The 23413-nt window shown below is 41.0% G+C and overlaps 8 protein-coding genes across 8 annotated transcripts; 6 read left to right on the forward strand and 2 right to left on the reverse strand. All coding sequences in view use genetic code 12, as the record gives it.

Annotated features, from left to right (window-relative positions):
- Positions 1 to 603: 603 nt before the first annotated feature.
- Positions 604 to 1281, forward strand: PICST_57597 (predicted protein; the record flags this gene model as incomplete). Its single annotated transcript, XM_001383590.1, has 2 exons — positions 604 to 713; positions 768 to 1281. The coding sequence occupies 2 exons, from the start codon at positions 604 to 606 to the stop codon at positions 1279 to 1281; spliced, it is 624 nt and encodes a 207-aa protein (XP_001383627.2).
- A 481-nt stretch (positions 1282 to 1762) lies between these two features.
- Positions 1763 to 2410, forward strand: PICST_56836 (predicted protein; the record flags this gene model as incomplete). The annotated part of the gene is made up of 1 exon (XM_001383591.1): positions 1763 to 2410. The coding sequence occupies one exon, from the start codon at positions 1763 to 1765 to the stop codon at positions 2408 to 2410; it is 648 nt and encodes a 215-aa protein (XP_001383628.2).
- A 109-nt stretch (positions 2411 to 2519) lies between these two features.
- On the reverse strand, positions 2520 to 5084 carry PICST_43117 (predicted protein; the record flags this gene model as incomplete). The annotated part of the gene is made up of 2 exons (XM_001383921.1): positions 2520 to 4759; positions 4823 to 5084. The coding sequence occupies 2 exons, from the start codon at positions 5082 to 5084 to the stop codon at positions 2520 to 2522; spliced, it is 2502 nt and encodes an 833-aa protein (XP_001383958.2).
- Positions 5085 to 5823: 739 nt separating this feature from the next.
- CDC35 (adenylate cyclase (ATP pyrophosphate-lyase) (Adenylyl cyclase)) lies at positions 5824 to 12211 on the reverse strand (the record flags this gene model as incomplete). The annotated part of the gene is made up of 10 exons (XM_001383922.1): positions 5824 to 8612; positions 8693 to 8697; positions 8822 to 10392; positions 10474 to 10655; positions 10686 to 10882; positions 10991 to 11107; positions 11354 to 11682; positions 11917 to 11921; positions 11997 to 12065; positions 12171 to 12211. The coding sequence occupies 10 exons, from the start codon at positions 12209 to 12211 to the stop codon at positions 5879 to 5881; spliced, it is 5250 nt and encodes a 1749-aa protein (XP_001383959.2).
- Positions 12212 to 14207: 1996 nt separating this feature from the next.
- Positions 14208 to 15905, forward strand: ELM3 (conserved hypothetical protein; the record flags this gene model as incomplete). Its single annotated transcript, XM_001383592.1, has 2 exons — positions 14208 to 15314; positions 15384 to 15905. The coding sequence occupies 2 exons, from the start codon at positions 14208 to 14210 to the stop codon at positions 15903 to 15905; spliced, it is 1629 nt and encodes a 542-aa protein (XP_001383629.2).
- A 554-nt stretch (positions 15906 to 16459) lies between these two features.
- DRS1 (nucleolar DEAD-box protein required for synthesis of 60S ribosomal subunits) lies at positions 16460 to 18475 on the forward strand (the record flags this gene model as incomplete). The annotated part of the gene is made up of 1 exon (XM_001383593.1): positions 16460 to 18475. A coding segment is annotated over one exon (2016 nt), but the record flags the coding sequence as incomplete, so codon positions are not given.
- A 247-nt stretch (positions 18476 to 18722) lies between these two features.
- SYS1 (Integral membrane protein) lies at positions 18723 to 19310 on the forward strand (the record flags this gene model as incomplete). Its single annotated transcript, XM_001383594.1, has 1 exon — positions 18723 to 19310. A coding segment is annotated over one exon (588 nt), but the record flags the coding sequence as incomplete, so codon positions are not given.
- Positions 19311 to 20098: 788 nt separating this feature from the next.
- Positions 20099 to 22396, forward strand: CTA4.2 (zinc finger transcription factor; the record flags this gene model as incomplete). The annotated part of the gene is made up of 1 exon (XM_001383595.1): positions 20099 to 22396. One exon carries the CDS (start codon positions 20099 to 20101, stop codon positions 22394 to 22396), a length of 2298 nt encoding a protein of 765 aa, XP_001383632.2.
- Positions 22397 to 23413: the final 1017 nt, after the last annotated feature.

Genomic DNA, 23413 nt, shown 5'->3' on the forward strand with positions numbered 1-23413 from the left:
CGCATATATATATTTCTCGGCTACAGTGATTATAGCCATTACCTTGATGACCTTATGATATTTATAAAATACAACAACAGAATACAATAAGACAAAACATATACAATATAGAACACATACAATAAAGAATAGGCATACTACTTCCAATCACACCAACACTGGCTATGTAATTGCAATATAAAACAGCTATAAATCCTCGCACACCATATGGTACTGAGAGTTTCCAAAAAGATACGGCCAGGAGACACTCTGTTAGGAAATGACTATAAGTTGTCACAATGACTTTCTCCATATTCCTCGGCATCTCCCGTATATATGTTTCAATACTTACGGGTAGCTTCTTCTTACAACTGTCTCTCATCATGTTTCTACCCCAGGCAATGACCCCCACATAAAGATAGCGCGACTTTTTTGACAGACTCCTGTACATTCTTAAATTTTTTCAGAATGAAAATTCCAAACCCTCGACACCCTTAACTGCTGTGGTACGGATGCTTCCCCATGAATTCCACCTTTGCACCAGTGCTTTTCTTGTCCTGGCAAATGGTAGATTTGGTTGTTTAGCCTTTTACTTCGTCAATTCTCTGTAGTGCCTTTACAAGAATGCCCTCTATCTCCAGCGTGTACTTGTCGTTGTACAATGCCGTTGCTACTTCCGTGTGGTCTGCCATTCTTATTTTGGGGCTTTTCGATTTTATCGCAGCTGGTGCACCGTTTGTAGCCGAGGATGTCAAGACATCCAATTACTACATCTCCCATGTCTACAGTGGCGATTTCCCTCACGCTGTGTTAGTGTATGTGCAGCTTGTGAACTCAGCTTTTGATATCTTGCACTCGGCTATAGGATTGGTCAAATCGCCATTGCTTACCGTGCTTCTTCAAACCTTGGCTCGTTCCATCATTACTATTGGAATCTGCTATAAACTCCCAGAAGCTCCCGCTAATTGGAACTTGCCTGCTTTTACCGCTATCACCGTGGCATGGTCACTTGCCGAGATCATACGCTATGGCTTCTATGCCGTCAAATTGGCCTGTGACGAAGTTCCTTCTTGGATGTTCTGGCTCAGGTATAATATGTTTATCTTGTTGTACCCAGTGGGTCTTGTTGCAGAACTGACGGTTGTAATTTCCGCTCTCAAATACACTATGGGCTCCAGCTACTTCTTCTTCTTGCTCTTTGCCTTGTCGATGTACTTGCCCGGTTTCTTCACTCTCTATGGCCACATGTTTTCCCAGAGAAGAAAAGTCTATGGTTTGGGTATTAAACAAAAGACTGAGTAAACGGAGTCTCTATTAACTGCATATATTTATTGTATTTATTAGTCTAACTAGCAATGTTTGACCCTAATTGACTTTCTAATATGTTCTCCTAGTCTCACTAAATCTAGACTTCTATAAGTGTACCTTAATCTGAATCATTGATCTTTGTAACATCTAATTCCGTTACATTTAATATATGTTCATATTAGTCTTGAATTGAAATGAATAAACTAGCTTAAATAACATCCAAGCAATCAGTATGATTATTTGGTTGGTGATAAACAAATACTGTCACCAAATGTATCTAATTTTCCAGAAACTATACTTAGGGCTCCATCTTACAAATTGTCTACTGGTGTTCGCAGCCATTCCATTCGATCGCAGTCTCGTTTTTTCTTTCCATTTTCTGCGTATGCGAAAAAAGAACTATTTTCATTTCTATTCTTCATACTCTGGAATTATTCATAGCATTCTTCTTAGCAATTGCCTATTCATCTTCAACATGTCTGAATCTGCTTCTCATCCCAAGAAGTGGTTGATCGCCTACAACTCGATTTCAGCCTCGTTATGGACTATTGTGTTGTTCAACACAATCTTCTTGGGTTCTTCCCTCGGTCAACCATATTTGTTTGATTACACCAACAAGATCACCACCTGGATTCAGACGTTTGCCGTTGTCGAAATCATCAATTCTGCCACTGGACTCGTCAAACTGCCTATTTTTACGACGGCTACTCAAGTTTTCTCTAGATTGTTAATCGTTTGGGGTGTGTGCCAGTTGCTTCCAGAGTCTCCAGCTAACACTCACTGGATCTATATAACCTTGTCTTTGAGTTGGTCCATCACTGAGATAATTAGATACTCGTATTACGCTACCAACTTGACTTCTCCAGGTGGAGTTCCAGACTGGTTGACCTGGTTGAGATACACTACCTTCTACGTCTTGTATCCTACTGGCGTGTCTTCTGAAACTTACATGATCTATTTGTCCTTGAATGAGGCCTCCTCAATAGTTGGTCAATGGTACTACTACTTCTTAATCTTCACATTGTTCACTTACATTCCCGGCTTCTACATGCTCTACACATACATGATCAAGCAGAGAAAGAAGGTCTTGGGCAAGTCAAAAAGCACCAAGAAGACCGAGTAGGTAATATATCTCTGTACAAGTATATAGAAGTGTACTCGGTACAAACTTCGGTAGTACTCTTTCTACATATCCTCTCGAATGCAGTAATGTTATTGCAAATTATATATATCTATAATGCAGGGTGGCTGCTCAAATCTTCGAGCCAGCCGATGAGTTCCTCGATGTAGGTGTAGATGGTATCGTTCGCTTCAAATTCGTACTCCTCGATGTTGCTTTCGCTACTTCCCAATAACGAACCAAATGAAAAAATGCCTGAGCTTTTCTTACTGTTTACATGCTTATGTTTCTTGTTTTGTTCAAATAACACCTTGACAGATGTGAGGATAGATACCAGGTCGTATTTCACCAAAAGATTGGAAAGGATCTTAACCACCAAATGATTAGGCGTCATTTGGTACCATCTGGCATTCCAACTAATCAACTTCATCAAGTTGATTAAGATGAAGTCTAGCGTCAAGAACTCTTCTTCAAGAGTTTTGATAAATTTCTGATAGCGTTCTTTACTGGACGCTTTCAAAATTAACTTGTTGCTGTAGAACCGAATATCATAATCATCATGATTAAGATCGATATTGGTGTCGACTGCATCACTTAGGATCAATTCGTCGTAGATTTCAAGCAATTGCACAGTTCCAAAGTAGTCAAATCCTCCATCTCTAGCTACACCAATTACACTGGTCATAAGTGAACAGATTGATTCCTTCAAGTTGTACTTGACCGACCAACCAAGCAAGCCTAGCATCTCCCATTCAATGGCACTATGGTGCGGAGTACCAGCAGACGTCAACGTCATGATGGTTTTCAAATCGTCGTAGATAACCAAGAACAACTGATCTAGCCATGGCTCACAATTTACAAGGCTATGTACTTTGGAACCGTGATCAACTACAAAGGGCAACTGCAGGCTGGATAGAGCCGTGTTCTTGGGACCTGAAAACAACTTATCTTTCATAGTGACAATTTGGTCCCACCCTACTAACGCTATAAACAACGATAGAAGATCGTAGCTTCGTCCCCAAGTGGATTTCCTAGTGAAATCCAACAATGACGACGTAGGAGTTCCTGAAGATTGCATGGAAAGCATATTTCTGCTTGAATAAAGGCCGCAAATCTTAAGTATCGATTGGTCTACTGATGAAATGTCTCTGGCTGAACCATTTACAATGGGAGACTGGCTGAAGTGGTTGCCGTTGATGGAGTGTCTCAAATGCGGATTGAATATGAACAAGTCATGCCATATCTTATTGATGGAAGCGACTGGTACATGACCTGACTCTGATTTTATTGATGGAGCAGGAAATGTTAAGTTGAAATTCTTTTCGCTGATTGGCTCCTCGTTGTTTCGTATTCTCTGTGTGAACATTGAAGTATATGTCTCTCGGGCACCAGAAACAGATTCAATATTGCTTTCACGGGTTCGAGGATTCAATGTCACAGGTAAAGAGTTGAAAACTAGAAGCGCTCTTTCAAAGTCACCTACCAATATGTATGTCAAAACTAAACTATACCAACACTCAAAATCAAGTGGAAGTATTTGTACTGACTTTTGTGCCAATACAAGTGCCATGTCGTAGCGCTCTTTGGAGATTAGGAAGTACACTTGCTCCACCAAGATGAGCGCCAGCTGCGTCGTATGAACGTCAAACGTACTGAGATGCTGATGTGAAAGTTCAAGATAGTCGTGTTCCTTGTTGGATCCTCTTTGGATCTTGTATATCCGGAGGATAAGGTAGTCCCATTCTCCAGGTTTGAACTTGGAATTTATTTCCCTTACAGCAAGATCGCATACTGATCCGCTGATATCAAGCTTACATAATCTCAACAAACTGTCTACTAAGTTGTTTCTATAATGGTTGGTCTTTTTGGGGCTCTCATTGTTGTGTCCACAAGCAGTTGCTGTTCCGTATCCCGGATTCGAGCCACACAGAGTACCTCTGTTTAAGAATTTTACTAGCAACTTTACGGAAACTTCAAGAGAAGCACTGTTCTGAGTGAAGTCCCCGTAGCTGACGAGCCCTGTGAGTTGTAGCGCAGGATTATCCAACTGGACGACGGATCTTATGATGTTTGAAACCTTGACTTCCTCCCAGAACAGACTGCTCAAGTCGGAAATATTCTGCGATGTATAGCTCGTGTTCTTATGTCCGTGCCGCGGAATCACATGGTAAGTAGTATCGATGTGTAATGGTAGTTTTTTCAGGGACCCATACATCTGAACTACTATTCTGACTCTGAAGTCCAGCTTAGAGAACACATTGTAGGTACAATAAGTCAAAACCATTTCCTTTTTTGTAACGGAAAAACGGTCTGATGTGAGAATTTCTTCCGAAAAGTAGTACTCATCGTTGTCTTGGACAATTCCCACATTATGGAGAACGTAGTTTTGGACGTCTTTGGATGGAGAATCAAGACCCAAACCATTGACAAAATGATAATATCCAATATATCCGTCATCTTCTTTACCATTCGAGTTTTTAAGACTTTCACCCATGCTTTTTGAAGTGTACTCTGCCGATCGTACACCGACATATTTGGCCCAATGGAATAGGTCAGGGGGACCAAGTTCATTGTTAAGTACTTCGAGGTACTTCGTTCTAGATCCTATCAGATGGCCAAATTGCCCTTCTCGGAGCAATGGAGCACGGGAGATGCGCTTTTTTTGCAGTGTCACCATGCTATCACTCTTGGGAAAACTTCCTGGCACCAATCGGAACTGGAAAAGTAAAATACAGCAAATAAGAAGGACAAACGCTTAAAAGTTCTTGGTATATTTTGATTAGTTTGGTGGTGTAAATTATTGAGTTTGGATCTGTGTGCAGGTATTCAACGTCGACCTTCAGCAAATCAAGTTGAGATCTACGTAGTAGAGTTGAAAGAGTAGGAAATCAAAGGACTTTGGATGTGGAGATGGTGTTGCCAAAATTTGTACAAAAGGTTAATAAGTTGTATTTTTTTGTTTTGTCATATATATAAATTGTATTCTGATGCATATATTGGGGCCTATGCAGATAAAAATCCTTACTGAAGACGGCTCCGAGTTTTTATTTCTCCAAGACGAATGAGAAATGGAAGTTTGTGAAGAATTTGCTTGTTATTTTATACTTGTTATGATAACTGTTATGAAAACTATAATGTTGGCTATCTGGAACTAATTTAAGGAGCAATGGGACAGTGGGGCAGAGAGGTGCGGCCACGCGTTTGAATCAACCTGAGATGTAAAATGAATATGGGAATATCAATATCATGTTGTATACAATGTAGTTTTACACATAATTCATAGTAGAAAACATTTTTTCTCTATGTATCGCCATGTTCAACCTAGTTTTACCATCTATTTCTTGTCGAAATGGGTGGGTGCAAAATCTACGAAAAATAGAATTTGTTGCAGCCAAGTGCGGCTTGAAAGAATCATTCAGAAACGTCCTTTTAAATTAACTATAATACACTATATTTACTGTTCATTTTTTTTTAACCAAGATTCTCTATGTAGCCATGTTTCTCTTCACCACGGCCACCAATCTTCAACATCTCGCGATATGCCCGAACTAAAAGGGCAACGTCGTCCATCACCATGTTTAGCGATTTACCGCTTTTGATATCGAGAACACCTTCCTCTCCATGGGCAATACTCATCTGTTGTCTAAGGTATAAGGTGGTAACACAACTTTCTATTCTGGTGACAATGTGATTCAATAGCGCAATTAAATCACCTTCCTTGAAGGTAGTATTCATCTTTTCAGAAATAACTCCCGAAGAATTCAGGAATCCCTCATTAACAAATGAGCCTCCGTTGAGGCCAGAACAGATGTTTTCCAATCTCAAGGAAATCGTTCTTAAACCATAAATACTATCGACAGGCAAGGCACCGACAACTCTGGTACTCAAATTGAATTCTTGATTCTGTGACATCCGCTTCTCGAAAATCTCAAATCTAATCTTAAGTTTGGAAGTGTATACCAATGTGATTGGTTCAGGGGTTTCCAAGCCCTTCAACTTTCTTTCTCCCAATTTGAAGTAATGGTAACCATTGTCCTCAATCGATGCGATTTCTCGTTCAATGATCTCACCAGCACGAGGGTTACCTTGATAAGCATCGAATAATGTCATCTTTCCTTCACTAATTTCTTCGTGAATCTTGTGCAAAGCATCGAATTCATCCAAGAAGTCTGAACTAACAGCAATTTGACCACCGTCTGCTACAGCACTGATACGCGAAGCTCTATTCACCATTGGCCCAAAGTAGTCCATTCTTCCTGTCACCACATCGGTTTCACATACTGGCGAACCCCAATGTATACCCATACGAACCGACAAACCTCTGAAAATGACCTGACCTTTACCATCAGTGACCTCGCAACATTGGTCCGTTTCCAAAATTTCTGAGGGCCAGTCTGCAGTTAACAAGTTCTGCTGCACATTGAAACACCAGAGCAAGGCAGATGTGGGCGAAGGGAAGGACACCATGAACGCATCACCTTCGGTCTTGACTTCATAACCACCTACAATTCTCAACTGACGACGCATTATCGAATTGTGAGTCTTGATAGCGGATCTCATTGGAACTGGATAGGCGTCCCATAACAAGGTGGAATTTTTGATATCGGTAAAAACTAAAGCCAATTCTCCTACCGGGGGCTCAATCTCATCGTCAAGACGTCTTAAAGATGAATCACCAGTTGTGGCTACTCTATCTCTTCTCTTCTTAGCAATCACATCAGACTCTCTTCCAAGATTGTTGTACAACCCGTTTGAACCAAATTTCAGCCTGTTTGATTTCTGCTCACCAAGAGTTATCACAATAACGGCAATCTTATCTGTTGCTCCGTAGCAGATAGCATAATCTCTCAATTTCTGTGCGGCCAACATTGGATCGTCCTTTTCCTGTCTTAAAATATCAACTGCAAGTTCATATGAAATGTAGTCCCACATGATCTTGTTAGCTACAACAATCATATCATCAGCAGCAGTTAACGAAATTGACGAAATATCAGGACCACTGTGTGTATGTGGCAAATAGTTGAAGAACCCAACACCACGAGCAACAGGCAAATCTCCATCCAAAGCACCATCGCCAGAGACATATCCACCTGAAGCTCTAATTCTTTCGAATTCACTACGACTTGTAGGATCGTGTCTATTGGTAAGAAGTACATGGTCACCGTTATTACGAGACAAAATGGCTGCAGTGTCTCCACAATTGGCAGTGTACAATTTTTTGTCCTTGATGTAGATGACAGTCACAGAACAACCGGCTCTTCCATCGTCAGCAAGATTCAAATCGACGGCTTCTTTCAACATCTGAGGGGTGGCAGCAAATGAGTTGCATTTCTTGGCTGCAAGGATTCCATTAATCTCCTTGTTAAGCGAAAGGAAAGTTCTGCGAAGAGCATCGTTAATTTCTTCATCAGACTTAACCTTTTCTAGCTCGTGAGTGAAATGTGATACAAAGAGATTTTTCGCCAAAGATGAGACTCTATGACCTTGGTTTGGTGCACCTCTCTTACCATCAAAGGTACAAATAAGCACTTCGTTTTCATTGCCTCTGAATTTCTGGATAAAGACATCTCGGCTAGAAACAAATTCTCTCAAACCCATAGAGTCGGAAACACCGTAGCCGATGTTGTCTAATTCAGACGATGTTGTACGGATACGCATTTCAGTGCTCTGGTCTGGAACTGCAGTAGTAGTCAAAGTAACATCAATTAGTCCCAACACCTTCAAGTTTTTCAACACCAACAAACTGTCAAAGAATTCACCTGTTTCTTGGTTCTTTACATGACTCAGTTTGATTTCAAATCTCTTGTTACCGGAGAAATTCAAATATTTCAAGTTCTTGTTCCAGTGCCAACTCCAATCGTACGGCCAATTGGAGATGTTGTACTTCAATTGATTAGAACCAACATCCAAATGTTGTAAATTGGTGAGTTTACTCAATTCAGCTGGCAAAGAGACCAATTTGTTATTGTTGACGAATAAGAGTTTCAATGCCTTTAAGTTTTCCAAATCATCTGCTGGCAATGTCGCAATTTCATTTCCTGATAAATAAACTTCTGTCAAACGAGTTAATCTTCGCATTGCACCTTCAGGGATTTCAAGAATATCGTTATACGACAAATTCAACGACTTCAACGAAACCAAAAATGAAATGGACTCAAAACAGTCATCGCCCAATCTATTATCTGCTAGCGTCAAAACTAGTAAGCTATCAGCCATCGATGTAAAGGAGGTTCCAAATGTCGAAGACGAGCTACTTTGCTCGTCCATGTCGTAATCGTTGTCAACCGATTCTGCACCATTCTTATTAGAATCCAGATCTGAAGCAAAATTACTAGATGGACGTCTGGAATCAATCTCAGAAACAGGGGTCATGCTACTTATTCCACCATCCACAGTGAAGTTTCTAAAGTTCACCGTAGAAGACACTCTCTTGGCAACTGATATGGGAGGCTTAGGGAAAGAGCTCAAAATGTTCGAAGAAACATTTAATACCGACAATGACTTCAAGAGCCAGATATCATCAGGCAAAGATTGCAAATTATTTGAATGTATATCCAAGATTTGCAAGGACGACAATTTTCCGATAGTAGATGGCAAAGACAGTAAGTTATTTCCAAAAACGGATAACGACGCCAACTTTTGCAAATTCCCTAATTCATTGGGCAAAGTAACCAAATGGTTCTTATCTAACACAAATTTCTCGATGTTTGGAATTTTAGTTATGAACTCGTCAGGAATAGACGTAATTTTGGCTTTGGACAAGTCCACTATAGTTAGATATTGAAGCATATTGTCAAAATGCAAGGATGTGATGGGGTTTCTATCAAAGTGAAGCAATCTCATGTTCTCCATCTGGTCAACGAAAGCTGACACATTGTTCTTCGAGAAATAGGCTACTTCCAAATTAGGCAAAGAACCCAATACATCGACGTTGGAAAGGAGGTTATAACGAATATCTAATCTTTTCAATGCTGTCATTTTAGCAAAATAATCCGGAAGCGACTTACTCAACTTGTTTGTGCAAAGATTCAACTTTGATAAGTTTGTCAACTTGTTGATGGATTCTGGTAAACTCGCCAAATCATTGTAGGACATGTCCAAATCTTTCAAATTGCTTAATTCGGAGATAGACTCTGGATATACGCTGAAATAGTTGGATGATAAGTTTAAGACTTCCAAGTTCTTCAATCTTGAAAAGGATTTAGGCAAAGTAGTCAATTGATTAGAGTTCAATTTTAAATGAGTCAAGTTCTTTAAGTGACTGAATTTGGATGGTAAATCGTCCAAGAAATTTTTCTCCATGTCAAGGTGGGTCAACTTTTTGGCTTCAAGGAAATTCAAAGGAAACTTAGAACAGCCATTCTTGGAGAAGTTGATGCTAATCAAGTTATTGCACGATTGGATGAAGTCAAGTGGAATATATATTGATGGGTTGTCGGCCACATTCAATTTTTCTATTTCGTAGGTGTGTTGATGGAAGATTATGGGTATGTTCTTCAAGTTTAGGCCAGCTATGTTGACGTCGACGTAGTCTCTCGACAACATAGTTTCTTCTTCATGGGTCAAGTTTCTTAAGTTTATATTTTCAACCACAAACTTGCACAAATACGATAAATCTTCTCTTCCAATTATCTTCAAGTTATCATTATCTGTATAACCACTCAACAATAGCAAGCCCAATTGGATTTTTAGTGGTTTTTCGAACGGTTCCAATACCTTGACACAATTGCCAATATAAACCGAAATCTGGTAGTTGGAGATAGATTCCAAGAAGAACTTACGTTGGGCAATTGCCAACAATTCGGCTGTCGTAGTTTCTAAAGAACACAAGATGGTTGTGAATGTGTTGTCCTCTCTAAAAACACGAACAATATGGTTAGGGGGTTTTCCCGTTTTTGAATCAAGCTCACCTTGAATTATATGAGACAGTTGTCGGGTACCATATAGCACTGGCAAGTCAGACATTCTTCTGAACTCCTGTCTTTCTACAAGTTTTTTCTGCAAATGGTGGCCCTCATCATGACTATCGTTCAGTGATATGCTTCCAATAGAAGATGATAGCGAACCCACATCAAGATGGTTATGAATATCGTCATTGACTTCCTTTTCATCCGTATCGTCAGAGTCAGAAAGTGCCAAATCTATTGTTCGTATAGGGTTCATGTTCTGGTCGAGCTGAACATCCCAACTGTCAGGAGCCTTCCACACAGCCTTACTCTCTGGAACAGGACCAGCGGGTCCAGAGATGCTACCAGTACCTAAACTTTGTATCAGCAACTGCGATTTTTGAGTAGCAATGTTGCCTCTGCCATCGTGTATGGCTTCAGCTGCGTTGGTGGAAGAATCCGAAAACGAGCTCTTGTTTCTGGGATCTTCCGGCAGTTTGATGATCCCGTGCATTTCGTCAAGGTTCATATCTAAGTCAAACGTTGTTCCCACCACCTTAGCTGAATCTGAATCCAGCTCTTTGGGTTCCTCTTTGATAGAAGGCGATATAGGTGTTGTTGGGACAGCAGAAGTCAGAGCTGCTCGTTGAGGTGCCAATGCTTCCTCCAACATACGCAGAAACTGTTCATGGCCCACAAGAGAAGGGTGATGAGGATGATGATGATGGTGGTGGTGGTGTTCTAATGAAATTGACGGCATTCTGAACTTGTGTTTAGAGACAGTATCTGCAGTGTCGGAGCTGGCACTTTTTCGCTGGGACAGAGGCTGTTGTGGGCCGATGGCTGTGCCTAGCGAAGCAGAAAGAGATTGTGCTCTATGAGAAGTAGAAGGAACCGAAGACGAAGGTGACCCAGAAACTCCAGAAATAGAAGCAGAAGCAGAAACGGAGCCACTAGAAACGGCACCAGCTGCAGGAGTAGAGAGAGAACCCAGCGCTGGCGAGTTTGAAAGAGCTCCTACAGTAATCGAGTTATTTCTGCTAGTCACGGGTGTAGTTACATCGTGTTCCGTGATTGGCTCCGATTTGGTCGTTTCGCCAGAGTGTGCTGAAGAATCTGAATCTTTACGACTCGAATAGATGAGTTTACCTAAAAGGGAGCCACTCTTCTTCTTGAACCGCGGCTTGATTGGCTGCGACAACGGAGGTATATTGGCAATTGCTTTGGGCCGCCTGTTGGCGTGGAAGCCGCGGTAATTGTCTTTCAAGCTGGAAACACTATCGTTCCCACTGTCAGCTACATCCAGCGGTGGCCCTTCAGATGGCAAAGACACGATAGAAGAACGCGGCAGATAGGTATCCGTGTTTTTACGGAGCAATGGCGACCGGTCTACTGGCGATCTTCCAGTAGCCTTGTGCTCGTATTTATAGTTGAAGAGCTGGTCGTCGTTGGCGGGATTTGATACGGAATTCACCAGAGACTGCGATGACATGGTAGGCGACAGCTCAATCGTCAGTCTCATTTTCGTCCCGGAAGTCTGTGCATTCGAATTGACATTGGAATTGACTTGGGAATTGCTATTCGTCGCATTGGCTATGTTGGGGAGAGTAGTGCTGTTACTACTAGTTCTTTCATTTCCAGTACCAGTAGTCACTTTCTGACTGACGATTGTCCCTGTTGCTAAGGCTGATTGCTGTATTGACGTCAAATTGGCCGTGGGAGAAAGCGGCCTGTCGATATCATATGCTGTCGAATTCTGTATCGCTGAAGCACTGCTGCCGTGATGCTGCTGGAAAATCAGATTCAGCTGGTGAACCAGAGCCAGGTGTCGCTCGTGCTCAGCCAGTTCTGAGGAGGCCAGAAGAGAGAACTGCGACTTCAAGTTGTTCTTGGACTTGTCGCGTCGAAGGAAACTCATGGTCAAATGGAATTCTTGGAGCTGAAGGAAACAGCATTCATCTACAATCAGTTAACTAATGGAAAAAAAAGGATCGAACTGGTATATAGTTATCACGTGATACATTACGGGGCGTCGTGGGGCCGCTGGAATGGACGTTGTTATCGCGAGAGGCACGTGATGACAGGAAAGAGATGATAGGCTGGTATTGTCTTATGGTCTCCCCGATACAGTGGAAGTAGAATATGTCCCACAGTAAAGTTGTAATAGATGTCTAAGTTCGCAGCTGCTGGTATGATAGTACTGATGTATACTTTTAAGGAGTACATTAAGTTACTTTTAAGGTGCAGTATAGTGTGTATTGATTCGTTGGTGATATATTTATAAAAAGTCCGCTAAATACTGAAATTACACTACGGCCTATAATACAAGAAACAATGAGATAAGATCTCCATCCAGACATTACTTATTAGATAATTGTAGCGCTGTCGTCTGCTAATGAAATGTTTATTCGTACAAATTTAGTGGTTGGTTGCGAAATAATGAGAAATTGCAGCGCAGTATACTTTTCGCATCCATGTGATTTGCACCCAAATGCAGGCGGTCCATACCGTCAACGACTTGCAAAAGGTATGACTTACGACCGTTGGTGTGATGGCAGATATGTGCTTGGCTGATTTTACGGGACGTGTGTTTCGGACGTGTTGTGTTTAACGTTGGTGTGGTGTTCATCGCAGGAAGCTGTATACATCATAGGGCAGCAGCTGGCAGTTAGCTACTGCACCAAAACTGAAGGGCCATAGTTAACCACCTTGTGGAGATGTAGGGTGCAGCCTCAATCTAATGGCAACTAGAACCAGAGTCTGAAGCGCGGTAGGGGGTATTGTTCTAATAGATCAAAATATCCAGCAGACTCTGGGAGATACAGACGAAGCCTAGAGAATCGTCAGATGTACAATAGACATGCAAAGTAGCAGATAAATGCGTAGACAACGGAGACAAACATACAGGTGTCACAGAATCTAGACTAACAGCTATCTGACTACTTTACAAGATGATATGTCCATAGACCCATGCTCACGTCTGGACCCTCCTGTAGAGAAGTTTTTGTAGCTGGTACTGGCCGCCTCGTTAGTGTATTCTGAGCAGAATCTTCTCAATAGGGACAAATTCGCAGTGGCACAAACATCAAATAGACGAGCAAGGTTACCTGATTTCGTAGCAATTGAGTAATGATTCGGGGGGATACGGTTGAATCGAATTTGTAGGTGCTTTCTTTTCTTGATCATTAGCTCCCTTTGATAGTCTTGAACTTAGCAAAGGTCTTGTAGAGTCTCTTGACTTCAACTATACACCCACTATTTTATACGTTTTCACAGTTTTTGTCTTTTGAAGATTCAATTGTTTCACAGCTTGGGATTGTGGTTGTCGCTCTTTTTTCGTCCCCAGGTCGTGCTTTTAATGTTCAGGTGAAATCCACCCGCCATTATTATATTATTGTTTGACGTGTCCCATACAGGTCTTGGTTGTTTCCATTGTGATTTGATTTGATTTAATTGTCTTTGACTACTTCTTGTTTACTTGTCACTTTCAACTTCATCTCGTTGTCTCCAGTTTTTTCTATACTCTGCTCTGCTGGATATGACTGACTCTTCTCGAAGCATAAACCACAAGCTCAACGAGTTGTTGAGCAAAAGTACGTTCTACTTCCTGCTGGAAAGTGAAAAATTCGCAAGATCAACTTGTGAAAAACAAACCTGAAATTTCAACATGACTAACACTGTCTTTTCTAGCCACCGTCAACAAGGCCAAACTCGATGCCCCGACCTCGCTCAACTATGCTGCTATCCTCCGAGCCAACATACTCGGCAAGGATAAACAGGAAAAGGTCAATTCTATTGTGGTTCTAGCTAAACTCTTGGATTGCATACTAGGCTCCGAAGCCGTTTCCAGTCAGTTCTCGACGGTGATGGACCGCACGTTGTTCACGACCCTTTTCTCTATCATCAGCTCCAACATGTCGTCGGAGACATACAAGGCCATCTTGAAGATCACGGGAATCGTTGTTTCCGGAGGAATCTTTGTAGCTAAGGAAGACTCACTCGATAAGTACTTGCCTGTGTTCGAGTCGTTGATCGAGTACTTGGACGTTATCGATATCGTCACTCACAAGCTCTATCTCCAAGACAGCAAGATTACATACAACTCCATAAAGTTGGTCACGGACTTGATCAACAAGGCACTTAGGTTCAAGTATGATGGGATCATCACTTTAGCGGGTCGAATGAAGCATGTCACCTTTTTCAGCACCGTAGGCAACCTCATTGAGACTGACGACAAGTCCATCTTAGATGCCACCGAGTATCTCAAGATCGCATACTACAACTTGAACGAATATTTGAACAACTCCAGATTCGACTTGTCCATTAAGTCACACCAGGTCATGTTGAACAACCTCTTTATCTACTTGGAAGTGTCGTTAAACGAGTACGGCACACCAGCTACGACCGAAGAATATATCAAAGCGGGCTTCACCGAAAATCCGCGTAATTTTGTCATCGAAAATTTCTCGTTATTGTTGGCCATGAACCTCAAGATCTTCTTGAAAGACCCTAATTTCACATTCAAAAAGAGGTTCCATGAAGAGTTGATGATGAGCAACCATTCTAGGACCTTTCCATTATTCTTGTTCATGGACAGATGTACCCAGATGTGGATCGACATATTTCACAGAAAAGACAAGTACCCCTTTATATATTCTTCTGTGTTGAGCTGGGAGTTAATGATATACTACACCATGAACAACTGCTTGATCTTGTGGCAGGAAACAAAGGCACAACTAGACAACGGACTGGACATTGATAAGATCTTCCAGTTGCTCCTTTCAAACATAGACTCATTGGAAATCGAGATGTCCAAGAAATTGAAGTCCGTGGAGGATTGTCTTGATATAACTTCATCTAAGACTGGCGAAGAAATGAGACGTACCCAAGTATTGCGAATTAAGGACCAGCAGATGAATCAATGGAAGCCCAAATTCACCGAGTTCAACAAAGTATTGGCTACAGAAGTGTTAGACTTTGTGTCGGAGCAAAGAGTAATACAGTTGCTTAAGGGTTCTTGGGTCTTTACCGAAGCTCATGGAGAAAGCACTTTACGAAATACCAACTTGAGGAAAGGTGCATATCCCAAGTATTACTTCCTTACCCTTGCACCTAACAGAACAGCCATTTACTATAAGGAATACCTTGAAAAGCCTGCGTTAAATCCATCCTACGAAGAATTAGAAGGCAGAGCCATCCGTCTAAGAGATATACATGAATTCAGCTCTACAAAGGTCGGTGAGCACATAGGAGAAGAAGAAAAGAGACACAACAGTATGCTAATTTCCATCAAGGGGACGATTTCCTACGAGAGAATCACGCTATTAGGAGAAAACAACAAGAAATTGTTAAGTTTCTATACCGACACAGAAGTCAACAAGTACGTTTGGCTAGATGGCCTTAAAATGTTAAAGGGGATGTTCAGTCCTGGCCAATTGTCAAACGACACCCAAAGACAGATAGAATTATTAATTGACATAAGAAGAAACACCCAGTTGCTTGCATTAGAAAATAAAAGCGTCAAACCGTCCGCGACTGACGATGATGAGGATGACGAGTACTATGACTTGGACGAGTTGACGGCTATTACGGACAATTTCCACTATAGATAGGATATATATATTAAAATCAATAGTTGCAAAATGTCGCAGCAACTTGTCATGATGACGACATAATTACACGACATCACAGATACCAGATCAAGTAAAAGACGACACCAGTCGGAGAGGCAACAATTCAATAGCGAGATTTATATTGGCTTGACATATGTTATGAGTCTAATTCCAATGTTAAAGTAGTCCTTATTTCCGGTTTCTTCTTTATTCTTTATTCTTTATTCTTAACTACTATTATAGAAATGCGATGGAGAATATGATCTGCAGGATCACAAATTTATTTCTGCGATGTGAAAAATCTCAGAAACTCATCTCATAGAACTCAGAAGAAATTAGCAGCAAGAACCTCACAAAAGTCAAAAATGGCAGCTAAGGACGATTTAATCTTGACCATCGATAGTGATGGTGATGAAATCGTGTATTCCGAAGAATCGGAAGCGGAAGTCGAAATTTCAGTGAAAAAAGTGAAAAATAAGAAAAATAAAAAGTCCAAAGCCCAGCCACAACAAAAAGAAGAAGACGAAGAAAAGAATGAAGACATTAACCCAAATTTTATTTTCTCGTTAGATGGGATTGAAACTACTTCTAAGTTCGACGGTTGGGACTTCAGTGTCGACAGAAATGCAAACGAGGTTGCGAACAAGGAAGTTGACTTGGATGGAATCTTGAGAAGAAAAGGTGGTTTAGTCAGTTTGGCTGGATCAGATGCTCAAAAGGAAGAGGAAGTAGAAGATGAGGAAGAAGAAGAAAATGATGAAGATATCCAAAATGAAGATGAGGATGAAGGTGAAGAAGAACTCGCTTTGGATGGTTTTGGAATGGGCGCAGAAGAGAAGGTCATTGATGAAGAGGATGAAGAGGATGAAGAGGATGAAAATGACAAGTCAGATGGTGAGGACGACAAGGACACCGAGGTTGAGGTCTCTGAAGAGGGCGAAGAAGAGAATGATGAGGATACTGCTGAAGCTATGGCAGAATTCTATGCTGATGAAAAAGAAACCAAATCGGCCAAATCACAGGTGCACACAACGTTCCAGACATTGCAGTTATCCAGACCTGTGTTGAAGGGTTTATCGCAACTCGGTTATACCAAGCCATCTCCAATTCAATCTGCCTCGATTCCAATTGCATTATTGGGAAGAGATATCGTTGCTGGTGCCGTCACTGGTTCCGGTAAGACTGCCGCATACATGATCCCAATCATTGAAAGATTATTGTACAAGCCCAGCAAAGTTGCATCTACTAGAGTAATTGTGTTGACTCCTACCAGAGAACTTGCCATTCAAGTCGGTGATGTTGGAAAGAAGATTGGACAATTTGTCAACAACTTGAACTTTGGTTTGGCTGTTGGTGGTCTTAACTTAAGACAGCAAGAGCAACAATTGAAGTCCAGACCAGATGTAGTTATTGCTACTCCAGGTAGATTAATTGACCATATTAGAAATTCTCCCTCGTTTTCGATCGATTCGTTGGAAGTGTTGGTCATTGACGAAGCCGATCGTATGCTTGACGAAGGTTTCCAGGTCGAATTGACAGAAATTTTGTCCCTCATACCGAAGAACAAGAGACAGACCTTGTTATTCTCGGCTACTATGAATACCAAGATTCAGGATTTAATCCAATTGTCTCTTCAGAGACCAGTTCGTATTATGATTGATCCACCAAAAACTGCTGCTACCAAGTTGACCCAGGAATTCGTTCGTATTAGGAAAAGAGACCATTTGAAGCCAGCCCTACTTTTCCAATTGTTGAAGAAATTAGATCCAGCACAGCAGAGTAGAATAGTGGTATTTGTTTCGAGAAAGGAATCTGCCCACAAGTTAAGAATCGTGTTGGGTTTGTTGGGAATGAAGGTTTCTGAATTGCATGGTTCTTTGACACAGGAACAACGTCTTAATAATGTTAATGATTTCAAAAAGTTGATTGTTCCAGTATTGATCTGTACCGATTTAGCTGCCAGAGGTTTGGATATTCCGAAGATCGAAATTGTCATCAACTACGACATGCCAAAGTCGCACGAAGTATACTTGCATAGAGTTGGTAGAACTGCAAGAGCTGGTAGAGATGGTACATCCATATCGTTTGTAGGAGAATCTACCCTGGACAGAAATATTGTTAAAGATGCTATAAAGTCGTTGGAAGGAGGAGAAGTCAAAGGTAAAGCAGTTTCTCGTAATATCGATTGGGTCGATGTCGAGCAATTGAATAAGATTGTTGAGTCTAAGCAAGAGATCATCGAAGAAGTATTAGACGAAGAAAAGCAAGCCAAGGAGATACTTCAGGCAGAAATGCAGTTGGCCAAGGCTAGCAACATGATGAAGCACGAAAAAGAGATCCAGTCTCGTCCAAAGAGAACCTGGTTTGAGTCTGAAAAGGACAAGAAGAAGCACCAAACTGAAGTCATGCAACAATTGACCAAGCACGGCAAGAAGGTCAATTCGAAGAAGAGAAAGGCCATCGAAGTGAAGAAGGATGATGGAGGAAGATCGTACAAGAAAACTAAGGTTGACAGAATAACAGACCAGAAACGTAACCCCAAGGCCAAAATAGGCAATGGGTCATCTAAGGGCGGAAAGAGAAGAAAGTAAATAGACGGATAGATTGTAGCCACTGTAAAATAGATCCATATAAAACAGACCATATCATAGTAGAACTGTAGTAACGAACAGTAGTTGCAAGCAATTCAAGAAATTCACGTGACCACTATAATCGCACCAAAATGCACCTTAACTGAAAAACACATCAAATGAGGTGAATTCATGATTCTCTGCTTTCTATAGTCCATATACATACACAAACTGGTCCTCATTCTTCAATATGATATTCTCCAACGGATATACGAGGATATTGGGAAACTACCAATCAAACGATATCACCAATCCTTCCAAACTTCTCTTTCAGATAGTCATTCTACAATGTTTCTACTATATATCGGCATTAGTGATTTTCTACTTAGTGGCGTCTCTTAATGGGTACGACTTTAAGATGGACTGGATTTTCCTGTGGGAATTGGTGGCACTGGACAACGCCATGGGTTTGATTCTTTTTGCCATGTGGTTGTTTGATTCTCTTCTTTGTGTGTTGTTCGTTACAATTATTGTAGGCAGATCGAAATTGGCCTGGGACTTCGCCATTACTGTACACATCATTAATTTGATTGTGGTGTGGTTGTATTCGCGTCATTTTCCCACGTCTATCTTGTGGTGGTGCTTGCAAGTATTGAGTGCCGTCATCTTGGTGACGTTATCGACATATCTGACTCGTTGGAAAGAGTTGAGGACTACCTTCTTCGACAACATGCTTGACCAACAGGAATTAGGTCAGGTGCGTCATGACTCGAATGCTCCTATAGAGATGAACGTTCTCCCCAAGGTGCCGGAACTGTCTCTGTCACTGACATAATTTCAAACGGTTTTAGCTAATACATTTGCATAATATACATTGACTTGTATCGTTATAGTCTTTATTGCTTGTAGAATTGCATCGAGAAGTGTATCTGCCCGGTACGGATGGTTAAAAGTTTAGATCCGGGTTTTGGTGGAATCTATTATTTGTTAACACCGAACTTGTTAAAAGTGAATTTCAAAGCAAACCTCTCTTAAAGTGATTGAACCAAAGAGTGATTTTTATTTCACCTTTATTACCAGGAAGTCTCCTTCACCAGCCAAAGCTTTGATAACAATGAATGAGTTCTCATGGCTTGCTCTACTAGTAAAATAAGTCTGCAAGTAGCAATTAGAAGCTCCAACATAACAAAACACTTCGCTCATTCATTTATCAAATCATCTTGCAGCATATATCTTGCGTGAACTGTATACCTAAGGTTTAATCTTCCTCCGGCAACTCAATTCAAGAGCTTGTGAAGACCTCGCTCGCGTAACTCTTAGGAGAATAGTACACTTCGAATTCACAATTCCTTGATATGGCTCATACTTTTTGCAACTGTAGCGCCATTTTTTTCACCAAAATGTATGAAGTGAGGAAAGGCTCACTTAACTCTCGACTACGGCATCTATTTAAGAGGGGTCTCGGTGAGACTTGGTAAATAAAATTTCCTACAGGCTATTTTTTTAAGGGAGGTTTACTTTTATGAAATTCACCATACTAAGCGATGAACATCTTCTATTATAAATCACTGATTATTAAACAGAATATGGAACTCAAGTCAGCTATAACCCACCAACATCACCATGACAGCCAAAACTAGACAGAGAAAGTCGTATCTGTGTATCAATTGCAGAGATAAGAAACGCAAGTGTGATAGAGGAAAGCCCTGTTCTTCTTGTGTAAGGCTGGGAATAGCTTCAACATGTAAATACAACACACCGACACTTACCGTGCTAGGACCAGCGTCCATCTTATATGATAACGAAAATGCTTCCAGTCTAGAACCAGAAGGTGAAGATGATATAAGAGACTTCTTGAGACTCAAGAATCCTGTCGGAATACCTGGAGGCAAGATCAACTTCTTCAAGCTCTTGTGCAACAACTTGATAGAGCCAGATTACAATGTGTTTTCGTGGATTAATGTCTACAAATCGGACCCGGGAATGAGGATCTACTTGAAGAACCTTCCTCTGAATAGCAAGCTCTTTGTAGAACAAGTAGTAGTAGACGACTTCCACAGAGACGATATTTTCAAGGGTCTTCTCAATCTTGAATTGGACGAATTGTACAGACGGTCGGTGGGCCCGGACCTGGAGAACAAGATAATACACAACGAAGAGGAATTGCTACTCGCCATCAGATCAGTATTGCCAAATACCGTAATTATAGCAACCCATGTGGAAAAGTTCTTCTCTGAACTATACCCCGGTTTTCCATTTTTAGATGAAAGCGCATTTAGGAAAAGGCTAATGAGAATGGGTAATGGACCTCGAATAACAGACGAGAATGACTGGGCCATCATTGGTATATTACTTATAATGGTGAGAATAAGCTATTTGTCCAGTCTCTGGAACATATCTGGCAGTGATAGGTTAGGAGCTGTTGCAAACAGAGCCGACTACGAGCTTGTACTGTCGGCTACTATAGGCCCTGAATTTATTCGATTAGCAAGAAGTTGTTTAAAGCAATATGATCTCCAGTCTAGAAATTCGTTGTGGGTTCTACAATGCAATATCTTCCTCCAGATCTATGAGCGGGTTTCGCCTGAGGAAGGAGAGTGTGCTACAGGAAAAAGCAGTCAAATCATTCATGCCTCGTTGATTCAGCATGCACTATCATTAAAGCTCCACATTGACCCAGACTTGCTCCCTCAGCTATACGGCAAGAATGAAAAGTACAAGAATCTCGTGAGAAAGATTTGGCATTTCCTCGTTTCTTATGATTATTTTGATAGTATTAGCTACGGCAATTATCCTTCGACTACAAAAATGGTGTTTAATACAAGGCTACCAACTCATATTGAAGGAAATGAGAATATTCAGGATACAAAGTTGGAAAAGGAAGTTCTTGGTTCGTTTGAATTTCTCGACTTCACTTATGGACCAGTGCATGACCTTTTAGTTGATATCCAGAGCTTGAAAACCGATCATAAAATTGAGAGAATAGTTTTTCTTGCAACTGCAATAGAGTCTACTATTGCTTCAATAATTGGACAAGTTGATACCTTTTTTTCTGTTGAAACGAATCCCAGTACAGATAAAGGAATTAGATTTGCTCTCTTTCTATACCTCAAGTTCTTTCTTTTAACAATTTTTTCTTATCTACAGCTGTATTATGAGAGGACTAAGCAGTATGAAACGGCATTTTTCTACTTCAAGAAAGTATTAATTATTGGATCTTATGAAATATTGCCAGCAATGTTTAGATTGGTTGGTTCATTTGGAGACCACTTCAAGAAAGAGACATTCATGTTGACTCCCCAGATTATCCAATTGTCATGTCACAGACTAATCATTACCTTAGTTTCAGCATTTATTCGAATCGAAATTACTTTGAAGAGCAATGGTCAGGAGCTATCAGGTCTACATGGGGTAAAGATCAAAGTATTGCAGATACTTCATTTGTTTCTTGTCAACGCGTCTGCGTTGAGTATCTATGTACATTATACGTGGAGAGTGAAAAAGGCACTAGAATTTGCATTGAGGAAGATTTTTGACGGACAGCTCTACAAACTTCAAAATTTGACAGAATTAGAGATATCAAAGGCAGAATTGAAAATTCTGAAGGAACAAGTTGCTGATTTAGACAAGGCATTACAATCAGCTCTTCTAGCAATAGAGAAAGCTTGGAAACCTTCACTTCCAATTCCATTTGCGTCGATTGATAACTTGGATTACATTTACGGACCTAAAAACAGAGCACCCTTCGAAGCGTATGATCGATCCGAACCAGATAGAATGTGGTACAAAGTTTCTAGTTGCATGAGTAATGGGTCCAATCTGAAGATTAGTCGAAATAATATTCCTAATAAGCTACAACTAAACAACGTTGAATATGACTTCAACATCTTCAAAGGGATGACATTTGTGGAACAGGGCTAGGAGTGCTCCGCATTGCTAGCCAATTATCCCTAACTCCAAAAAGGGGGACTAACAATGTCATGGGGTATTTTTGTTACACAAACTGAAGGTTGGTCTGAAGTGGGGCATTCCCCCACGCTCAGTAGGAGGGGCATCAGTTTCAGCGCGCATTAACCAGCCAAAGAATTGAAAAGTTGGGTATACCAGAATAGACTTCATAGCAATGTAATTAATAATAAATGAAAGTATCAGAATCTCTAAATGTAATAGTTCGAATCAGCTTGCCTCAAGGTTAAATGCAGAAATACTCCCGCCAGACTTCTAACTGCTGTTCCACGAGAAAAAAAATTCAACTTCCTAATTGCTTTCGACAAAGGAAGGTATCAGACAGCAGAGTTGGACATCTAGAGCGAATGCACTGAGTGCCCCACTAACAAGGAATATGGTGCCTATGCCTGGTCAGATGGGCATTTTTGCCAATGCATTACCCCTCATACAACAAAAGTGAGGGAGAGTGGGGCCGCCCCAGATGTCGGTCGTTTGCAATGGACCCTTTTGAAAAAGTAAACGCGAACGGCCCATTTACCTTCCAGTTGCAGATCAGATGGGGATATTATCCAAGGATAGGCAATACCTTACCCCTCATACAACAAAAATAATGGAGAGTGGGGCCGCCCCAGATGTCTGTCGTTTGCAACTAACCCTCTCAGAAGAAGTTAGCGTGAACGGCCTCCACAGTTAGCTTATAACCAGCAGATCGGAAATGCCCCCATTTCTCCTATTGGATAGTCATTGATGATCGCCTTGAGTGGTACGGATAAGTATGTTTCTGTATTAGCTTATTTTCATCATGCTTGTGAATTTCGGCGCAATTACTCTGGTAGTCTTGATTTGAATTCTCGGTAACTTGGTAGTGCTCCACATCACCGGATCGAGTGGCCATGACTTTTTTTTTGTTTGCTTGCTGAGCTACTTTGGTGGGGCAGGTGTTCTACGGTCGTGTTGGTGGGGAAGTTTGTTGAAACCAAATGTATAAAT

The sequence above is a fragment of the Scheffersomyces stipitis genome, chromosome 3, assembly GCF_000209165.1.
Source record: "Scheffersomyces stipitis CBS 6054 chromosome 3, complete sequence".
Classification (NCBI taxonomy): domain Eukaryota; kingdom Fungi; phylum Ascomycota; class Pichiomycetes; order Serinales; family Debaryomycetaceae; genus Scheffersomyces; species Scheffersomyces stipitis.